The 23,285-nt window shown below is 39.4% G+C and overlaps 1 protein-coding gene across 1 annotated transcript in view; it reads left to right on the top strand.

The window, feature by feature from the left end:
- The first annotated feature begins 12,843 nt into the window (after positions 1 to 12,843).
- Positions 12,844 to 23,285, top strand: part of CDK19 (cyclin dependent kinase 19) — a 91,421-nt gene continuing 80,979 nt past the window's right edge. Inside the window, exon 1 of the mRNA XM_072410202.1 lies at positions 12,844 to 13,183. Within this exon, the coding sequence (XP_072266303.1) occupies positions 12,918 to 13,183 (266 nt within the window). The 5' untranslated portion in view covers positions 12,844 to 12,917. The remainder of the gene's footprint in view (positions 13,184 to 23,285) is intronic.

The raw sequence follows: 23,285 nt of genomic DNA, 5'->3' as shown, positions 1-23,285 counted from the left end.
ATACTGTTAGGAGTGAGGGCTAGGTTAGGGTGTCTGCAAGGGGTGACCATTCCCTTTTCCCTAGTCATTTGAGGCCTAGTAGTGACCAAGACCTTTCTGTTTCCCTCCCCTCCCTGTTATTCGTGACAGGTGCTCCATTAACTGAATGTCCTGGTGAAAACCTTCTCCTTGTTTGTCACTCACCATACCAAGATTTTCCAGGAAGAATTTTAGATGTGAGTGCAAGAAATGTATTTTTAATGACATGCAACAACCCAGTTTCTGGTATGAATCAAGCAGATTCTGAACTTCTTCCTTGTATGCAGGGGACTTATGGTTGCCCAGGAAATTTTCACACAGCCACTTGAATGCATCCCAAGCTTCTAGCTAAGCTGCTGAGAGAGATTGTTTGAAAACATTATCCTGCAAAACAGACTTGATCTGTGGCCCTATAAATATCCAACCCTTCAATAATGCAGTGCTTATGTTTGGAAACTTCTCAACAAGGTACTGAAAACCCATGGAGTTTGATTTACCCATGGCCTTTACAAAGTTCTTCATCAATCCTAACTTGATATGGAGAGGTGGCAGAAATATGTTATGCAAGTCAACCAAAGGCAGAAACTTGACACTGCTTGCTCCGGCTTATAGGTATCTCTTGGTAGCCAATCACAGCTGACATAATTGGTCTCTTGTAGATTGGCTGTCCAACAGGCATAGGAAACAACAATATTTTGTGAATCCTCCTTGCATTTCAATCAGCACGCCAATGACCTTTAGATCCCCACAGATGTTCCACTGGTGTGGTTTATACTGGATTGCTTTGAGTAGTAATTTCATTTTGTCATAGGATTCCTTTAGGTTAATGGAATGGGCAATAGGGAAACCTGGTTTGGAATTACCATTATGCAGTTATGCATTTATATCATGACAGTAGGACAGTGAGCCATCACTAGAGAAGAACGTTGTCAAGTTATGATTTCATTTTCTGTAGTGAGTTACAGGTACACCCCTTGCAAGCAAGTGCTTCTGTTTAAGCCTTGAAGAAAGAAGTTCTGCTTTGTCTTTGGAGAGATTTAAATCACAAATGAGATAATTCAGCTCTGCTTGTGTAAAGGTCTCTGGCTCTGAATCTCTCAGCCAGGTAGTCAGGATCAGATGATTCGGGGTTGTAACTGGCTGCAACTCCAGCGCATTCCTCATCACCTTCTACAGAAGCAACTGGCAATGAATCATCATGGGGAACAGGCCTAATTACAGAATCAATCCTGGGATATACAATTTTGTGCCTAGATTTACCTGGGAATCCACTTTTGTTGACACAAAAATAGCAGGCGATTGGATGGTTTTGCGGTTCTCTCCACACTATTGGAATTGCAAATGGCATTGCTGCTTTACGCCGACTTAACCAGTCACACAGTCCGTTGGAACAACTGGTACAGATGACATGTGGAGCCCAAGATTTATTCTGGTCACCAAGTGGACAGCCGAAATATAATTTGTATATCTTTTTAGGTTCTGTGGTAAAATGGCAACGTTGTGCTTTATTCGTGAATGAATTTCACACAATATATAATTAGCTGCATCACAAAAACTAGACGTGCTAGGAAAAAAACTGAACACATCAAAAACAATACAAAGCCCACATAAAATTATATCTGATGAAAATGACATGATGACCTATGCATTTATGTGAACCTGTAATACAAACCAACTGAAATGATTTACATTGTACTGATTCTTTTTTATATACAATTATCTCTGTCTCTAATATCTCTAACATCCAATAACAACCGATTAAGCCCAAGGCCCACACCTTCCCCAGGGCCCAAAAGGAAAGAATGGTAAAGGGGGAAAGGGGCCAGAATCTGTGTATTTGTGGCCCACACTTTATATTTGCCTAGGCCTATTTAGTGAAAAACCATCCCTGTACAAGAAAATTAAACTGACTATTCCAGTCAATAAATATAGTATACAGAGAAGAATTTTTCAGCATAAGAGACTTCTGGGAGTGTTTTGTCCTCTTACGTGGTACGATCACGTAATGACATGGGACCCCAACACTCAGCAGACGACCAGTATACATCAAAATGCTGAAGATTCTTTGGCCACTGTGCTCTTTATGGGCCTGTTTACATGGTTGCATATGGAGACTGGTAACCAAGCGTATCTGAAATCACAAATACGCTTAGTCGATATCATTGTCCTTATAGAGAGCTTCACAAAATCATTTAAACCGCAGATGTGAGCCTGACATATAAGTCCAGCATCTGTCTAACATAGTAATTTTTTATCACTATATGGTCACTGGTGCTGCATTTGAAGTCAACAGGATCTAACAAATAATGTAAAAAAACGTCCACGTTTGGCACTTTGAAAGCCACTCGACAGCTCACACCACAACGTGGGTTCTTTAAAAAAAAAAACATCTGTGGATTATAAAGCGGCTGTGTTTGCCTGCGTAACCAGTCACCATGTCTTAGTGCTATGGCTTGGGGTTGGGGTATACCTTGCAAAGCCATGCACATATTTTGAGATTTGGGGTATTCTGGCTGTTAGGACTATTGAAAGGGAGTAAATACAGTCTAACAATAGTGCTCCCTCAAAAAGTGATTTGTTATTTTGCCTATTATATGAAAGTTGTGGAGAAAAACTCCCAGAAATATAAACATAAAGCAATGAGTGAAATGTAATATATTCTTTTGTGGCAAACTTTCATGATACAAAATTTTGAAAACACAGGGCAACAATACTGTTACCTGTGCCATACCTTTTGCCATGATCACACAGGAGGTGGCAACCGCAATATATATTTGACATCATTGTACTGCACACACATGCACTGGGCTCAATTGACCTTAGTTGTCAATCAGATGGCCAGACCTGGTGTCAAGTTATAGAACAACATCTACTGCTGGAACGTGCTGTGCTATCAATCATATTGGGTGGCAGAAGCTGTCTGTGGGTTTAGATCCACACTTCAGATTTTTGTCGATCATAGCATTGTTTGTAAATGTCTCAGGAGAAATGCAGTGTGTCTACAGGAGTCTACAGATGAATGATAGAGGTCAATATGGATTCGCTTTTTTGGATTGCTAACATCCAATAACAACTGATGAGGCCCAAGGCCCACACCTTCTCCAGGGCCTCAAATGAATGAATAGTAAAAGGTGCAGGGAATTGGATTGCTGTGTATTTGTGGCCCTCAGTTTATATTTGCCTAGACCTCTATTTATTTAAAAAAACATCCCAATACAAGAAAATGAAACTGACCATTACAGTTAATTGATATGAGTATTTTAGAAAGAGAAAGTTTTGTTCTCTTACTTGGTATGATCATAGACATGGGAACCCAACACTCAGCAGGTGACCGTTATAAAGCACAATGCTGAAAATTCTTTGGCCAATGTGCCCTTTATGGGCCTGTTTACATAGTTGCATATGGGGACTGCTAAGCCAGCGCATCTAAAGTCACAGGACCGCTGAGTCGGTGTCCTTATGGGGAGCCTCAAAAAATCAATCAAACAGATCCTGTCCTATGAGTCCAGCATCTGTTCAACAGAGCATTTTTTTATCACTATATGGTCACTAGTGCTGCCTATCAACAGGAACTCTCGAAAAATAGATCGAAATAAATAGATAGAAAAATAAAAAAAAATAGAATCTACTAGGGCACAATCAGACCTGTAGTGGGATCAGGTGACCCCATGTGGCTCCACATGTTTGACATATTGAAAGCCACTGGACAGCTCACACCACGCCATTGTACTGCACACACATGCACTGGGCTCTATTGACCTTAGTTGTCAATCAAATAGGCGGACCTGGTGTCGAGTTATACAACAAGCTTACTGCTAGTACATGCTGTGCTATTGATCAGATTGGGTGGCAGAAGCTGTCTGTGGGTATACATTAGGGGTTCCCAACCCCCGGCCCATCTGACAGATGGGCCACGAGAGCATGGAGACCAGCTTTTACAGGCTTTTACAAGTGCACCCCCAAGGTGGGTCAGGAGAAGGCACCGGCCAGAGCTGTGGACCATGTCTCCCATACAGATCGCAGGCTCAGAGCGGTTGGCGGGTTTTGTCTCTGGACATAACCCACCCAACCTCCTTTCGCAGGCTCGACCTGCAATGGGAGAGTGGGCGGGTTCTGGCATTATAATGTCACTTCTGGCATTATGATGTCCTTCCCTTTGAGTGACACAGGACTCTGGCCCGTAGATTCAGTGGTCCTTGAGCTCGAAATGGTTGGGGACCACTGGTAAAGATTGCCTCAGGAAAAATTCAGTGTGTCTACAGGAGTCCACAGTTGGATGGAAGATGTCTTTATGGATCCACTCTATTGGATCCCTAACATCCAATAACATCCGATGACGCCCAAGGCTCACACCTTCTCCAGGGCCCAAAAGGAAAGAAAAGTAGAGGGTGCAGGGGTCGGAATGCTGTGTATTTGTGGCCCTCACTTCATGGTAAGTCATGAAGGAAATAAACATATCCAAAACATAAAACCCTATGTGCATAGTTGATCCAGAGGAAGGCAAAAATAACTATAGTAGAATTTGCTCCAACAGGGAAAAAACAATTCTTCCTGATTCCATGAGGTAATCAGATTTTACCTGGATCAACAGTCTTTAATAAACAGTTATATTCTGTGTTTCTAGAAGAGCATCCAGCTTTTTCCTAAACCAATCTATAGTAGTTATAGATTAGTAGTAATAGATACTACTTTCTGAGGGAGCCTATTCCACATTTGCACAGACCTTAAAGTGAAGAATCCCTTCCTTATCCGGAGCTTGAACTACTTTTCCTCCAGACGCAAAGAGTGCCCTCTTGTCCTTTGTAAAGCTCTTAAAGTGAATAGTTGGGAAGAAAGTTCCCTTTTTGGACCATTTATATATCTATACAGGGTGATCATATCCCTGTTTAAATATACAGATTCAGTTCAGCTAATGTCTCCTCATAGCTGAGCTCCTCCATTCCTTTTATTAGTTTAGTTGTCCTTCTCTATACTCTCTCCAATTCCACAATGTCCTTTTTGTGAACTGGTGCCCAAAACTGGACTGCATATTCCATATGTGGTCTGACCAATGCTTTGTACAGGGTCCTGATTATGTCTCCATCTCTGCAGTCTTTTCTTCTTTTAATACAAGAAAGGACTTTTCTAGCTTTAGATATTGCAGCTTGGCATTGCATGGTATTATTACGAGGGGGTGCTGAGAAGTTCCTGCCTTTGCCCCCTTCCAGATGAAATAGAAAAATGAGTGTGGGGGCATATGACAGACGAAAATCTTAGTATGTAACTGTGCAAATATCAGGTTTTTGCAATTCCTAAAACTGTTTTTTCTTTTAGTGAGAAGCTGTGATGGCAGAGGCACAAGAAAGTTTCACGTCGTTGGAGTTACAGGCCATCATGAAGTTTTTGTTTCTCCAGGGTAAGTCAGCAAAGGACATTCGCACTGGGATGTCACAAACACTGTGGGAGAACTGTCCTTCCTACAGCACTGTCAAAACCTGGATATCTCATTTCAAGACTGGGCATTTCATCATTAAAGATGAGCCCCACAATGGGCGCCCCCCAACCTCAACTGACCCGGCAACCTGCGATGCTGTCCATGAGCTCATTATTGAGGACCAGCGAATATCTGCAAAAAAAAGATAGCCCAGATACTTGACAGCTCACGGGAGCGTGTTGGGTTTGTTATCACCACTATCCTAGACATGTGCAAGCTTTCAGCGAAGTGGGTCCTGAAATTTTTGAACAGTGATCAGAAGAAAGAATGAGTTGAAGCATCCAAAGCCGTTTTGGCCCATTTTGAAGCTGCAAAGGACTTTTTGGCTAGGTTAGTGACTTAGGATGAAACCTGGCTCCACATGCATGATCCTTAAACCAGGGAACAGTCAAAGGAATGGCGCCACAGGGGGTCCCCATGGCCGAAGAATTTCCAAACCCAGAAATCGGCCAAAAATGTCATGGCGTCCATTTTCTGGGACAAAGACGGTATTCTGTTGGTGGACTACCTGCCTTCTGGCTCTAGTATCACCAGACAGTATTATGCTAACCTCCTGGCCCAGCTGAAGGAGGCAAATAACACGAAACGCCGTGGAAAATTGACCAAAGGGATCCTTTTTTTTGCAGGAAAATGCACCTGCGCACACGTCCAACATTGTGGCTGCCAAATTGAACACCCTGGGTTTCCAATTGGTCCACCATCCCCCCCACTCACCTAACCTGGCCCCTTCGGACTATTATCTGTTCCCGAATTTGAAGAAACACCTGAAGGGGCAACGTTTTGAGGACATTTCTGACGTCAAAGATGCTGCTGAGAGCTGGTTTGCTGCCCAACCAAAAGACTTTTATTTGAACGGCCTAGAAAAGCTGCAACTACGCTGTACCAAGTGCATCAGTCTCAGGGAGGAAAATGTTGAATAACTGTTATTTTATAACTATGGCTCTCTTTTTTTCTGGAACTTCTCATCACTCCCTCATAAGTCTATGATCCACCAACATCCCCTGATCTTTTCCTATTCCTGACTTCCCCAAATCTATTCCCCATAGACAGTATGAAGCATGCATGTTGTTAGCCACCAAGTGCATAACTTTACATTTCTCAATAATAAATGTAATTTGCCACTTGGTTGCCCAAATCAAACAGTACATCTAGGTCTGCTTGTAGATTATAGACATCCTGTATGAACCTAATTCCAATACATAGTTTGGTGTCATCTGCAAACACAGAAATGGTACTTTTAATCTTAAACCATATATAATTTTTAAAAATCTTAAGCAGTAAAGGTCCCAACACTGAAACCTGGAGTACCCCACTAATAACCGGAGACCATTCAGAGTATGAATCATCAGTCACTACTCTCTGGATGCGGTCCTTAAGCCAATTCTCTATCAATTTACAGAGTGACTTTTCTAAACCTATTGACCCTAACTTGCATATTACCAATCTGTTGGGTACTGTATGAAATGCTTTAACAAAGTCCAAATACACTATATAAACTGCTACTTCGCTGTCTACCTGTTTACTTACTTCATAAAAAATGAGTAAATTTGTTTGACAACTTTGGACTTTTTTGAATCCATGCTATCACTTATTATAGTATTTTCTAGCAGAATTACCCCCATGTGGTTCTTTATCAAACTCTCTAGGACCTCTCCAACTATGGAAGTTAAATTTACCAGTCTGTAGTTACTTGGTATTGACTTTGCTCCCTTTTTGTATTTTAATAATTGTTTAGTTTTTTTATCGAATTCCAGAGGTGACTTCAATTCTGCATATAGTGAAAATAGGCTGCTAAATATTTGAAAAAAAACAACTCACCCATTACAGTTAAAACATATATTGACATACACAAAAGGGGGGGAAACAAGACAGTTATTCACGGGTAACTATCAAAATAGTACCAGAGTTGCATGGAAGTAAACAGAAAATGTAGAAAATGTAGCTAACTAGACAAAATGAGTTACCTAACAACCCTTCATCTATCAGTAAACAAAAAAGGGACAACTGCCAGAACAAGAAAAAAGGGAGAAGGGTAAGAAGAGAGGGGGGAGGGGGGATGAGAATACTATTCAAACCATATAAAAGCCTTCATTGATCACCTATTAGTTAGCGTTGAAGGATTCCCAGATATCATCAAATTTATCCAGGGTATTTTTCAGAGTGTGTGTGAGCCTATCATTGATTAGAACACAATTTATTTTGTTGAAGAGGGGAACTAGAGGAATCGTGTTCACTTTCTAAGCATTAGCCAAAGTGATTCTTCCTGGTAATAGAATCAGTTTAGCCAGATTTAGTGCATGTTTGGGGAGGATCAAACTAAGATTACCAAATAAATGGCCTTCCGGTGACCTTGGATCTCAATCTTTAATACACTGGAGATAAGTTTAAATACCTCTTTCCAGAAACTCTGAGCTACCGGACAGGACCACCAGATATGTTCGATAGTGCCCCTAGAGTCACAACCCCTGAAGCACAGTGGTAAAGCAGAAGGATAGAATTTAGCTAGCCGATCCGGCACAAGGTACCATCTCAGCATTACCTTGTAGTTAGCCTCCACCAGCGCAGAGTTTAGGGAAACTTTAGATAGGGAATAGGCCAGTTTACTTCAAAATTTCCAGGTCCCAAGATTTTCCTAAATCAACTTCCCAATTTATCATTTATTTAAGCTTCCCTACCGGAGTGACCAAAGAGGAGTAAATTATTGTAATTTTCCCTTTAGTGTTCGCCAGTGAAGAGAAAGTGCTCTCAAAGGGTGAAGACCGCATGGGCTTGGGGGCCTGTCTGATTATGGAGCTTATAAATTACTTCAAGTGTCTAAATATAAAATATTCCTGAGCTGACAACTAGTGTTTGCTAGTAAGATATTCCCAGCTAAATACTAAGCCGCATGAACCCCTTTGATACCCACCATTTAAACCGCTCTGGGTCTAAGCCCGGGGGAAATTCTGGGTTATTCCAGAGTGAGAGTAAGGGGGACATGCACAGAATAAAGCTTTGGATTGTCACGATTTTTATCCCTAATCCATAAGTAATTCTATGGACCCACAGATTGTATCAAGGACTTCCAATTCCACCCACTGAGGTCACGCTCCTTGCACCGTACTCGGAGAAAGTTGTGATATTTTGGGCGCCACATAATAAAATTTAAAACTGGGAAATCTTAAGCCCCCTTGTTTTAGACAAAAACAAGGTGGCCCTTTGAATTATGCTCTTCTTTCCAGCCCAGATAAACTTCAATATTTTAGACTGAAGAATTGTGAGTTCTCTTTGAGAGACCTAAATAGGTAAGGTTCAGAAAAGATAAAGAATGCGAGGTAAAACATTCATCTTAATTGTTGCTATCCATCCCAACCAAGAAGGAGGCCAGTAAAACCAACATAGGAAATCTGCATAAATCTTTGTAAATAGGGGCGTGTCACTGGCCCAGTAAAGGGTATGATAGGAAGGGGTCAATTGAATACCTAGATACTAGAGAGAACAGTCATCCCATATGAGCTCAAAATTGCTTTTCAGAGTATCCACCATTACAGTAAGGAGATTAATATTAGGAGCCTGGGATTTGGATCTATTTACCTGTAGACCCGACCATTGAGCAAATTCATCCAACAATTTAAACAAATTGGGCAAAGTGGTTATCGGTACAGTAACATACATTAAAATGTCATCGGCAAATAAAGCACATTTGTGTTCTACCTGACCACATTTTATGCCCTAATGTTCTAGTCAGCATGAATGGCAATGGCCAAAGGCTCTATTTCAAGGGCAAACAGAAGTGGGGACAAGGGACACCCTTGTCTAGTTCCTTTTTAATTGGTCTGGTGGAGCACAGAAAACCCCCTAACGAAATCTTAGCTTCAGGTTTATCTTTTAGGGTGTGCAATAGGTTGGAAAACTAATGGCCAAAACCCATAGTTGTCAAAACATGGAATAAATATGACCAAAAAAGACTTATCAAAAGCTTTCTGAAGATCGATTGAGATTAACGTTGCTTGTCGTGTAGGTCTCCTATTCCAGTTAGAGTTGACTGCTAAGATAAGATCAATTGATCTCCTCGTCTGGTCAGCGGCCTCTCTATGTTGCAAAAAGCCCACCTGATCTGGATAAATATAGGCTCCCAAAAAGGAACCCAGCTGCGCTGATAAAATCTTTGTCATGATCTTGAGATCTCAATTGATCAGAGAAATACACCTATAGTTAGCAATCTCAGAAGTGTCTTTCCCCGGTTTGGGAATCACACCTATGTAAGTTTTATTCGCATCACATGGTAATGGCCTTCTCTTAAATTGTTAAAATAATCAACCAGATGTGGCACCAATATGGAGCTAAAGGTCTTACAGTAGACGTTAGAAAATGTATCTGGACCAGTTAAGCTTCCCGATTTAGGCAATTTAAGAACCTTCCCCATTTACTCAGTTGTAAAGAGTTTCTCAAGAATTGTTTTGTGGTTTGGCTTCAACTTCGGTATATTAACTGTATCAAGAAAGGAGGCAACCCTCCTAAGAGGGTCTGAGTCTGAGGAGTTACATGAGTTTTTGTAGGGTTTTGTGTCAACCTACCATCCCTATGTTTAATTTTAGGAAGTTAGTGAATCTTGGGTCTAGGATTCAGTTTGTTGGCTAAAAGGCTCCCTGGTTTGTCCCTTCACAGGAAGAACTTGTGTGAAGGCCATCTCAAGGATTTTTCAGCCCTAGTCGTTAGAACTAGGTTAATTTCTGTACGTAGTGTTTCTATCCGAGATAGATCGGCTGGCAGATCCCATTTGTGTTGCAATTGTAATTTGTTATAATCTTTAATTTTATAAACAATGAGTTTATTGTGCATTAGGATTAGGATTTATGGGCCTCCCAATTAATCACAGATGTATTACCAGAATTATAGATCTGATAGATACAAGCTACTGTACAGTTATACAGTTTCCCAATTTTTTATTTTTTAAACAGATTTTTGTGCTTTTTTTTAAGTTTAATATTACATTGATTATTTTTAATAAATATTTTACAAATTGTGGTGAGTCATGCATAAGAATTTTAGGCCTACAATGTAAAAATATAGTTCTATACAGTATACAGAATTATTGCATTTTCAGTATTTTTAATTAATTTGTGCATTCTTGTTTAAGCTGATTTTTGTGTTTTTTTTAATTTTATTATTAAATTACATTTTTTACCTTTTTTTACATGATTGTGTGTTTCAAACTTTATTATATTCAGGATATCTACTAGACCCTTGTTTGGACATATTTCGGTAAGTTACAGGTCTACAATATAAAAAAAAAATGTGAAAGAGTGTACCGATTTCGGTACAGAAATCCAGACATCAGTGAAACACCCAGGAGCTTTAAGAGTCTCATTGCTATTAGCAATTTGGACTTGATCTCTGACATTTGTGTACACAACTAAAAAAAAGTATTTAGTAAATCCGCCTTTTCTTTATCCCAAGTTACCATCCCAAAGACATCTTTTAAGGTTTTTGAACTTTTGGGGGTTTGCCTTACTTACTTCTGCAATCTGTCTTTCATTTTGAAGTTTTGCACATTTTATTTCTTTTACATCTTTTGTTATATTCTTTATATTAGTTTTCAAATGTTAAAGGTGATTCATTTTTATTTTTTTGGAATTCTCTTTTCTTATTCTTTTTGGCTTTTTTAACATCAGCGGTGAGCCACACATGCCTTATATTAGCCTTTTAAATGTATTACTCATTGGAATATATTTTTCAGTGTGTTCATGTAGAACAGACTTGAAACATTCCTGTTTCTGTTCTGTATTCTTTGTGGACAATATTGTATCCCAGTCTAAGTCACAGAGAGCCACCATTAATAATGGAAAATTTGCTCTCCTAAAATTGAATGTTTTTAGCTTTCCTGTTTTTTCTTCCTGTTAACAGCTAACATTAAATGAAATCATATTATAGTCACTGCTACCCGGATTCTCTTTTATCTGCACACATGTTATAAGCTCTGCATTGTTAGAAAAAAAGGGTTCAGCAGAGTACTAGTTGGGGCTTTTTATAAACTCTATTATAAAATTATCTTGTAATAAATTAATACATTTTCGCCATTTTGCTGTTCCTGTTAGTGCCATTACTCCAGTCAATGTCAGGGTAGGTAAAGTAATTATTAAACAATTGCCAGCTTTTGCAGCCTTTTCTATCTGTGCTACGAATTGATTCTCTGTTTCTTCCTTAGCACTTGGCTTATATCAGACCACAAATACTGTGTATTATGCATTTCAGTATTTAACTCCACCCATAATGTCTCAACCGCATCACATGCTGCAACAGTTTCTTCTTTCACAGTCACTTTCAGATCACTTCTCACATACAGACACCACCACCTTTCCGTTTGACTGTGTCTTTAGGAAGAGAGTATAACCGGGAATATTGACAGCCCAGTCATGTGAAGAACAATAGATATGAGTTTTTTTAAAAGAGAAAGCTATCTCTCCTCCACCAACCTTCTCTCTCTTGAAGAGCTGAATCTTTACCTGGAGTTTTTTTTCAGCATGAGAGACTTCTGGGAGTGTTTTGTCCTTTTACGTGGTATGATCATAGACATGTAATGACATGGGGGGGGCAACAATCAGCAGACAATCAATATAACGCACAATGCTAGAGAATCTTCGCTCACTGTGCTCTTCATGGGCTGGTTAACATGGTTGCCTATGGGGATTGGTAACCCAGCGTATCTGAAGTCACAGGATCGCTGAGTCGGTGTCATTGTGCCTGTTCAGCATAGAGGATAAATGATGGGCCTTAGAGTCTGGCACCTGTTTAACAGTCTTTTTTTTGCCTTTTGTTGGTCTGTGGTCACCAATTGTTAATTGCAATCTCCTGCTGGTCCCAGAACAGTTATCCCTCCCTGGTGGTCTCTGCTTTACCACACTGGGGTGGCCAAAACGCTGAGGTATGGGTGTCGGAGGTGGGCAGTGAGGGGTACAGTACCCCATTCATTCTCTATGGGGGTTCCATGGGTAAACCTACACTTAGCATGACCCAAGGGCAACGCTTCATTGCTATGAACATCCTCACCGCCAGTCTGAACATAGCCTTAGTCATTCTTGTCATGCCCTGCTTCAAGTTTTAGGCAAAAACAACCACTAAAGGGCGTTTGGCACCATTGGTGCTCTAACAAGTCACTCATTTGGAGATGTCTTGGCACACAACCTGAGGGCACCCTGGTTAGTGTTAATTCTAGAGACAGCCTCTTTTTTCAGCCTGAGTGTATGTGAGACACCGGCTATAATGGAGAGCATGGAGTATGTGTACACCTCAGGCTGGAACTTCCCGCTTCTACTTGTCCCGTCAGTTCGCCGCCCTCAGAACCGTGACGCGCCGCAGTCTATGGGCAGGCAGTCCCCCGCTGTATTCGGCATTTGGTGAAATAGAAAGTAAAGATAGGGGGCGCTGTGCCGGCCGAGTACATGGCATGCGTGTATGTGTGTGCACAGGAGAAGAAAAACAAGGAAATGGTGGAGGGACGAGCCTGCTAGTTTCCCATGTAAGCGCCGGCAGCCCGCTCGGGTGGGCGCGCATTGATGGGTTAAACACCGGCCGGCCGCGGAGGATGGATTACGAGTTCAAGAGCAAGCTGTCTGCCGAGCGGGAGCGGGTGGAGGACCTCTTTGAGTACGAAGGCTGCAAAGTGGGTCGGGGAACCTACGGGCATGTTTACAAAGCGAAGAGGAAAGATGGGTGAGTGGCACGGGGGCGGGTACTGGGCGGTATGTGTGCCCTGACAGGGTTATGAATATATCTGTCACCGAGGATTGTTCTGGGCGCAAAGAAATGCCCTTTGTGTGTAATGCAATGTGTGAAGTGTCCGAGGTGGGCATGTAGTGGGTGGCGGGTTGTACTCCTGTCAGCCTGGCATGTTATTGATGGGGAGCTGTGCTGGGTGCTGTGGGAGCTGTGCTGGGTGCTGTGGGAGCTGTGCTTGTAGCTCCCTCCTCCTCCTCCTCCTCCTCCTCCTCCGCACACGCCCGGGATGCTGAAGTTGTGTTGGGGGAGGGGAGAGACACAACTACAACTGTTTATGTTGGGTAGTCCTTCCTCCATCATCCCTCCTCCTCCATCATCCCTCCTCCCATGTGTCAAGATCACCCTCCATCTCTGCTGCTCTGCTTACACTCACATCAGTCCCATCTTCTACTGATTACTGCCTATGGTACAGTGATGTATTTCCTGGGCATTTCTCCATAGCAGATGTGTCACATTCAAACTTACGGCAGCATCACCGGGGTAAAACTGATTACCCTGCCAAGATGACCTAACTCAGTGCTAAAATTTTGCTGCCCAAACCTTAACCCTGACCCACTTTATAGTTCCCAACCTGAAACGTCTCTTTCTTGGTGCCTTAAGCAAAACTAAATCTGAGAGACTCCCTTGACTTTGCTCCAGCATGGGGCACCGCCTTTCTTCCTGGTGCAGATGCGCTTCCATCATCCTGATTGGCTGTGCTGGGATGCCATATTTCTCACACATGCGCGTGGGAATGAATTAGTCCTCAGCATACGCAAGGAGGCCGGGATAGCCTGGTTTCCTTGGCAAACTAAAAAGTGATGCTGCGCAGATACAGATTCAGATACATTGCCAGAAACCCGCAACCTGCATACAAACTGAAAAGTAGAACTTTTGAACCTAGCCAAAGTTTAGCCCCAACACTAATTAGGAGGAAGCTTAACCTTCCAGGTAGGACCGTTTGTGGCTTCACATTACAGTTTTTTGAATTCTTATCACTAGACTGTGAAATAGGATTTCTCATGTTCACATCATTTCAAAAGTTTGCAATCTTTATTAATATACTGCGTTCATAAAATCATATCTGATGAGTCTGTAATGAAGGTGCTTCCCTAGACACATACTGTTATAGGGTGACAATGGTCTCCCAGGTGTTCTCCTGCATTTTCATCCAAGATCAAGGAGGATACTACTGTTTAATTAATTAAAAAAAAAAAACAGAAAAAGCCATTTGATAAAATACATATTGACAAACCACAATGGTTCCCGAAAAATGTCCTTTGGATGGATGAAATCTTTTTGGTAAGTGATGTCAGCTGTATGTCCAGAGATGAAAAAGTAAAGCTTTCAGAAAGAAGAATACCGTAACTACTGTGAAGCGTGGAGAAGGCTCAGTTATGTCTCAGGGATACTTTGCTTCATCCAACATGTGCCCTGAGTCTGTGTAAGGAGCAGCAAAATCTCAAAATTACCAAGACATTCTGGAGCAAAAAGTCTCAGTCGCAAGTCATGGATCCTCCAACATGATAATGATCTAAAAGCACCCACAAATGTCCAATAAAAAAATATATTTTTTGAGCCTATTGAACATCTACAGGGAAGCTGGAGCAGTTTGTCCGGGTAGAGAGGGACAAACTACTTAGTCACGGGTGCCAATTACTTTTATCAGTATAAAGTTATTTCAAAGACTCCTGTGTTTTATTTTTGTCCTGGAAGGGTACCAACTAATTTGACCAAGGCTGTATCAGTCTGGAGTTTAAATTTTGAAAACACTATTGAAATATTAAGTGCACTGGCTTGTCCATTTTGATATAAAGTGAATCTGAAGTAAAGATTTCTTATTTTATATGAAATATCTAGAAATGTAAATTTAAAACCAAATCTCTCCTCCCCCTAATACAGAGACACAGTGCGAAACATAGCACTATGAACAGCTAAATAATGTCAGTTCTGTGTTTGGCTTTGTAATCCTGTAATCATTTCAATGCACTGGTGGCAACAGAAATTATATCTCATATTGTTTCCTATGTAGCCTCACAATTTATGCCTAACACACCAAAATGTGCTGTAAAAGCAAAATTTTAGCAGTGCAGTGCACAGTAATACATGTTACTGCCTTGGGAAGAGGTTAGTGCTTTGCAGTGTTGGTGAGTTGCAGCACTATTTACTCCTTCAGAAAAAAAACGTGCCTTAAGGAAATGTCTCTCCCTGGTGGAGATTAGCTCATTGGAATGCATGGTAATTTCAAACATGGGATTTTAAAGCCTCAGGTTAAATACTGGGTAAAATGTCTGTGTAGACCCAGCCTTAAAGCGTACCTATACTCATAAAATCAATTTGACTTATGGATAACATAAGCCAAAGTTATAATCATCTGAATACTTTCCTAAAAGATTTTTTTTCAGCTTGCGTTGACCTTTAAACAACTTTGGCCACTTCTAAACACTTGATAAATCATTATATTTTTCATGGATACAAGCTGACCCAGCCAGTGCTGCCAGGGAGGACTGACATTTTAGTGTAAGTGAGAATAGATCAATAATTGAAAGACTAGTTTTTGAGTATAGTTCTTCTTTAATTACATTTTATTGAGAAGTCTAAAGCTGCGTACACGCTTCCAATTTTTGTCGTTGGAAAGGATCTTTCACGATCCTTTCCAACGACAAAGGAGTGCACGATGCATGAACGGTGCTGTACATACAGCACCGTTCATGCTCTATGGAGAGGGGAGGGGGAGAGCGACGGAGCGGCACCCTGCTGCGCGCTCTCCCCTTCACTTTCATTACGATCGGCTGTCGTTCATCGTCCGTGGATCCGGCAGGCGGCAGGTCGGTCGTCCGGACGACACCGACACGACAACGACTGTACACACGGCAGATTTTCGCCCGATAATTGGCCGATGCCGATTATCGGGCGATAAAAATCTGACGTGTGTACGTAGCTTAACTTTCAGAAACAAAGCAAACCTTATTATTGGTTTTAACTATTTGCACAATTTTTGTTTTGTACAAATGACTAAAAAAAAAAAGAAAAGGGCGCACAGTCTGGGACGCACCAAATACCCATCAAACACTTGGAATAAAAAGGGTCTACTGAATAAAAAAAACCCATAAACAATTATTGAAGTGTTCACACTACGGCTCACTAAATAGTTTAGTCCATCAAATATCTAACGGACATTGATTCCCTAGTCATGTTTAATATTTTTTTGTTTTTATGAATAGGTTGACCTTTCAAAATTTGCAGGTGATATATGTGTATAAAGTGATGAAAACTAAATAGGATTGTACATGGCAAAATCTGGTAGAAGAATACAATTACTGCCACTAATCATTAAGTCTTTGGCCTGTTGATGACTGTTCCTGGCATGCTGATAATTTTATTTGTGATGACGGTAATTTCCCTCCTTCCTAGCTAGTTGTCCGTGTGTCTGAGCTCTCACAGCACTTTGGAGGAAACCAGGGCAATGTAAAGCAAAGGAGAAAGCCTTTTTTATGCTGCCTGTGCAAATTCCACATAGTCTGATCCTGAATACAGTTTATTCAAAGATTATATAAAAAGCCAGGAAATAATTCTAGCTTGGTATGCAGTGCTATTTAGCTAAGTTTGCATACTTATTACAGTTTTTTTTTTTGTTCCCTAACCTAATTAATTTTTTTGCCATAGAGAAATGTTAGTTGCACTGATTGAAGTTTCCATTTGCTATTGCTTTTTATGTTGACATTGAGTGCCACAAATACATTGATTTGGTTGACATGGAAAATCCCTTCTGGCTAGGTTTACATGTTATTACCACATAGTTTGATTTATTTGGGTTATGTGGACATATCAGGAAAGTTTAAGAAAATATAATTCTTTGAGATACTAAGGTTTTTTTTTTAACCTTTACTAACTATATGAGTTCATGCTTTTAGATAAGCAACTTTGGAACTGCTGCCTGTTCATGAGTGGTTTGTATCAATTTGTTCTAGAATAGTTCTGTCCAACTTCATGGGCATTAAAGACCACATGGAGGCTGTCTTTTGGATATACATAGTGGAAGGTAATGTATTGGCTGAACCCTGGTTTATTACTCATTAGGAGCAATTGGACTAGATAGCTAATTGACTTATTGTAATGTGATTAGATTGATGACAGCAGTTTGATCAATATGTTAACGTAGGAATGTACACAGGCATGAAGTTGACATTGACTTCAACATAAACAAAGTTAATGTCAACTACATGTTTCTATACAATATTCTATACATTATTTTGATCAAACTTTTTTCATTATTCTGATTAAGTAATATTAATCAATTGATCATCTAATCCAGTGAAATCTGCAAGATGACACTCTTAACAAACTGATGCAGTTGCTGTATATAATATATATATATATATATATATATATATATATATATTTCCTATATATGCAGACCTCAGACATGCAATCGTGGAAGATTACCATAATGACCATTGGTATGCTGGATAACAGACCCAGGATTCAAATTTGGAGGCTGCTGTAACACGGAATGCAGTCTTTACATTGCAGTACTTAGTAAGTTAATTAATTCTCTTCATTATTTAGAAGTGATAGTGTCATGTTCGGGAGCAGACAGCTATCACTCAAATTGTTTCAATCAGATTGGTATCACAAGGTACAAAGTGCCTAACAGTATAATTCTAAATTACCTGTCGCTTTAGGGTAATTTTCAGTAATGTACAGAGCTGGGATTATTAGGTTAAGTGTTGGGATTATTGAGTTAGGTGTTGGGTAATGTAAATATGGTTGCTTTGTAATGTTCAAGCAACTCCTGATGAAAATGTTTCTGTGCATTTAACTACTATTGAGCATTGCGACTAAGTAATTTTTGATATTCAATGTGAAAGGATATTTACATATGATTGCCTTTTGTTTTTTGGAGCTTCTCACCCAAAACATGCTACTGGATTGCATGCAGCCATTAAACTCATAGCACTTTGATGGAACATACTAGTCATTTTTTCACTTCTATGTATTTAAAAGGGGGAATCTGATTTCCATGGGGATACTTCTAGTTTTCTGTCACACTCTGATGCTGGTATGCAAATTAGTGTTTTTAATATACAACTATAGGTACATTTGTGGATACCCTTGCAGCTCACTGAATTAGTTCATTTTACTGCATGAAAAGTGTTAAAATTAAAAAAAAATGTCCTATACATATATTATATTGTCCTTCATTGAGTAAAGCAAAGTAAATGTGAAAAGAGATAAATTATTACATATGCTAAAATGGTCTGTAAAAATGTGTTGGTACTCCTAGAAAGGATTGTAAATGGATTTTTGAAAAGAACTGTGTTCATTATCTGTATAAAACATATACTATATTGTACTATTAATACTATCAGTCATTCAACCTATGAGAAAAGTAGTCACACTAGTCAAAAGTAGTAAAACACGCTAAAAAAAACAGTCGCGCTGTTTGGCATCATTGTGCATCAACATTGAACATGGACTAGCCAAAGCTAAGAAAATATTCATCTGAGGAGATCGGTAAGACAATTATAGACAGTCATGTAAAGGTAAAGGCTATAGGACTATCTCCAAGCAGCTTGATGCTCTTTAGACAACAGTTACAGCTATTTTTAGGAAATTTAAAATCCATGGGACTGTATCCATCCTCTCTGGGTTTTAGAGAAAAATTCATCCCAGAATAGATAGAAGGATGATAATGTTAGAGAAAAGCTAAGGACAACTTCCAGATATAAGCTGAACTTCGAGGTCAAGTCAATCAGTGTCTGAAAACAGTAGTAGTTGCTTTATGAGTAACAGTGGCTCAGTGGAAGAAGACCCAGAAAAACTGTTGGACGAAAAAAAAAAAAAAAGCCAGACTTAAATCAGCTAAAGTGCATGTTAACAACCCACAGTGCTGGTGAGAAAATGGGCCTAAATTAAGAAAGCTCTTCAAGACTGCACCAGCAAACCTGGAATGGATCTGGTCCAGAATTGAAAACATTTGCTAACAAACAGCTATTGACTTTGAAGAAATCCATTCCAGGTTTGCCATATCACCCATGTTTACTGATGAAAGTGTATCTTCTACAGCCTTGAAGAGCTTTAATAAATTTGGCCTCATGTGTTTTGAACATATGAAACAAAACAAGAGCTTTTTAGGAATCCAGACAGCTGTATGTACAGAGGTTACAAAATAAAGCTTTTAAAGAGAAGAACACCATACCCACTGTGACACATGGAGGAGGCTCATTCAAATTTGTCTAGCATGAAATGCCTTGAATCTGTACAGGGAATTATAAAAATCTCCAAACATTCTGAAGTAGAATTGTACTGCCCAGAATCAAAAGCTCTGTCTCAGTTGCAGGTCATGGATTCTCCAAAAGATAATGACCTAAATTAGAAAAGTACCCAAACAAAGCCAATAACAAAACTGGCTTTTTCTAAAATAGCCTTTTTTAAGCTTTGATATAAATGATATTGGACATCTATTGAAAAAAGTTAAAACAGTTAATACAGTCTGATAGAACACGCTTAAATCCTGATGCAGCTGAAACAGTTTGTGAGTGAGTCAAACTACCAGTTGGGTTATTTTTTCATACAGGGTTACCAACAATATGTCCATCTTTACATTTTGTTCATAAACAGTTAGACATTCCACATACATTCTCATTTAATATCCCCTTGCCTAATTTTGCTGGAACAATGAAGAATCCCAGCCAGCTGAAATTTCTGGGGAGAACACTGCATAGCTTAAGCACATCTCCAGTCAAAACGTTGATGCTTGTAGTCAAAATCATTGTAGACCTCTGCACAATCTAGGATAATGGGATCTGTCATTTCTTTAATGCCATCATACCTTTTAAATCACAGCAGACTATGAGTAAGAAGTAATTTACTAATTGTAATGCTTGTGTTTGGGTGTATGTGAGAGAAAGGCATGCAACTGCCTGTTGTCTGGGCTTAGAAAATTAAAAAAAAAATAACTGTAGCCATCCACACCTGGCTTGTAAATAGGTCATGTCAGTATTTTTTTATTTGATTCAAAACTGTGGCAGTAGGTATTTGGCACAGGTGAGCCATAATTGATGCAATTACTAATTCCCAGATCTTGTTTTGAGCTGCTCTGGTAGTTAATGTTTGTTCTGATGAGCCTGTGGCGTGCATGACTTTTGTAATAATAAATATCAGTATGGGCTGTGTTTGTTTCCTCTCCCACATCCATTATTGCTGCATGCCTTTGAAAAATCTGATGCTGTTCTTTGTAGACACACCTGCAATTTGTTTGAGTCACTTGCTATAGTACTCATTTTGCTAAAAATTTTATTACACAATTCTATTTTTCTTTGCAAACCAATGTAAGCACTGCTAAATATTAACCAGTGTTCTAATGGATTACAGAAAAAAGGTATTCCTTTACTAAAGGAACACCTTTCTTCTCTAGCCCATTTGTTGGGTGCCACTGTACAAAATTCACTGTTCAAGTCACTAATTTTATGTTTAAGAAGGTTGGTGGTAGGCAGTTTTTGGTTTTATGACATAAGTATTCTGTACCTGGTCAGATGTTGATGTTGAGGACTACTAAAGTTTTCCTTTGCTCCACTTGCTAACTAACTAACTAACTGACTTCAGTGAATAAATGATGATGTGATAAACAGTTCAGATACACTGTTACATAGTATAAGTCATTGAAATAAAAAGAACTTGGACTCCAGGTATAATACATACGGCTTTCTTTATTTGGAAAATATCCTATAATGCCTCTTGTTAATCTGAGTGTACAGGTTGACAGGTGTACTCTGCAAGTGTTCAATTTGTGCAATCAGGCTACTAGCAAAAATATTACTTCCTTTAACTTTGTGTATGGGCCTAAAAATGAAGAAGTTGCCCTGTGTTGGCATCTATTGCAGAGCTGGACCCACTGCCCTTACATAGAGCACAGCGGTCCTGGCCTCCAATGCTAATTCATTCCTGTGCGTAGTGCTCCAGTGTGCTGGTGACACTGCTGTTGGCTTTCAGAATATTAACATTAAATAGGGATTGCAAATGACAGACAGATACAGTGACACCGGAGGAGAAGAGGACATGCTTCAAAACAACAATCATTTTATTAAAGCATACACATCTTTCAAAATTCAGTCTCAGAATTTATTTAGTAAAAATTGTTTTCCTTATAAAGAAAAATCAGTCTTAATGGAAAGTCCAGTAATGAAGTGTTGAATTCAGGAGAAATTATGGCATTCTCACACAAGGGACATTTTCACAATGCATTTCAGTATTGAAGAATACATGTCAGTGCTTTGTGTTTTGATGCATATTAACATTAAATGCAATGCTTCTTATGGGAAACCAGCCTAAGAAGCATAAAGCTGCATACACAATAATTATCGTTGGAAACAAACGACGAACGACCGATCGCCTGAAAATCGTTCACAAAAAAGGTGACCAACAACGCCGACGAACGAGGATTGTCATTGAAAATGAACGACCATCATGGCGGATCTGAATAGCCAACGATTGTTCACTATCGTGTGTACAGTTGTTTAGTGATCGTGCATGTTTCATGCAATACACTTCGTTCAAACGATTGAATTTGTCAGATATTAGAATATGCAACTGGGTAGTTCTGTGTTAACAATTCTATGAATTTGTTTCTTTAGCTCAGACCTGTTTCTCTGACCAGTAAATGACGCTGATTGTTTCTTTGTTGATTATTAGCTCTGTGACTTTACTTTGTTAATAATAATTATCATGAACCAAACGTACAGGGTGATAATTTATTTGCAGTTTTTCAGTACAATTGGAATGATATCTAACGTACTGGTTGCTGACTACAGCAAACCTTAAGAGAAGCCTCTTTAATGTTCTTGATTTTTTTTATTATGCTAAATGTAAAGTTATTGCTAATCCAATATGTTTGAGGTTTAGACAGGAGGATGCTGTAGCTTTCTTGCCATGCAAGTATTAACCATATGGAAAACTTACATTTACAAAAGGCCAATCTCAAGCTGTCTTTGCTTTTTATAGACTGATGTGTTTCAGGCAGTGGTAACTCCAAGAAAAAAGAAAAATAACATTAGATTTATCTTCATGTTTAAATATCTCTTAGTAGAAGCATATTCATCAAATATGTGTATTCATTTTGATAAGGTACTTAATTGAACTTTGATCTAAAAATAAATGCATCTAATTTGTGCATCTGGATTATGCATCTCACACCTGACAAAATGTTTGTTCAATCTTCACCTTCAGAGTGGTTATGGACACCTTACTTGTGACTAAAATTCACTTTTTTTCCCCTCACATAATAATAACTTGCTATATTGCATTAACAATACGTTAATGTGTTTTAATTATCAATTATTTTATGAACCATTCACACTGATATTGTGTAAGGGTATGTATATATACATTTACATGCGTCTTTCTCTCCATCTTACTCCCAAGGCTGGATTTATACTTCTTTATTTCTTAGACCTAATAAGCTTTTGTGGAAAGTTTCCTCCTTCCAGGACACACAGCATACAGAACCAAAACTAACCTAGTAGCTGATGCCTGCCCACAAAGCAGCACCACCTCCATATTTTGACATCATGAAATAATGAATGGCTTACTGGGAGCAGGAGGCAAAGAAGAAAAAGTTTGTTACATTATTCTGTAGAGATGTATTTATGTACTATTAGTGGTAATAGCAACCTGTTAATATTGCTCAAATAAATATTAGAAGGGTAGCAGTAGTGGCAGATAACTCATGAATGCCCAAATTTTACAGTGAGAGGCCCAGAAGCACCCTGGTAGTTTTACTGCCCAAAGCCATGCTTAATCTACATACACACGTGCAGTAATTGATACTGGAAACGAACGATTAACGACTGGCCAATGATGAACAAGGAATGTTCCTGGAAACGAACGACTGTTTATGCGGATTTGTTTGGGCTACGATCGTTCGCTATCTATTGTGTGTACCGTCGTTCAGTGATTGTGGATGTTTCTGACGTACACTTTTCCCGGTACATGTCACTTCTTGCATCGATCCATTGGTAGATTATATTTGATCATATCGTTACAGCATGTACAGAAT

Source organism: Pyxicephalus adspersus, chromosome 4 (assembly GCF_032062135.1).
Source record: "Pyxicephalus adspersus chromosome 4, UCB_Pads_2.0, whole genome shotgun sequence".
Classification (NCBI taxonomy): Eukaryota; Metazoa; Chordata; class Amphibia; order Anura; family Pyxicephalidae; genus Pyxicephalus; species Pyxicephalus adspersus.
The sequence above is the reverse complement of the archived record's forward strand: the minus strand, read 5'-3'. Positions and strand labels throughout refer to the sequence as shown.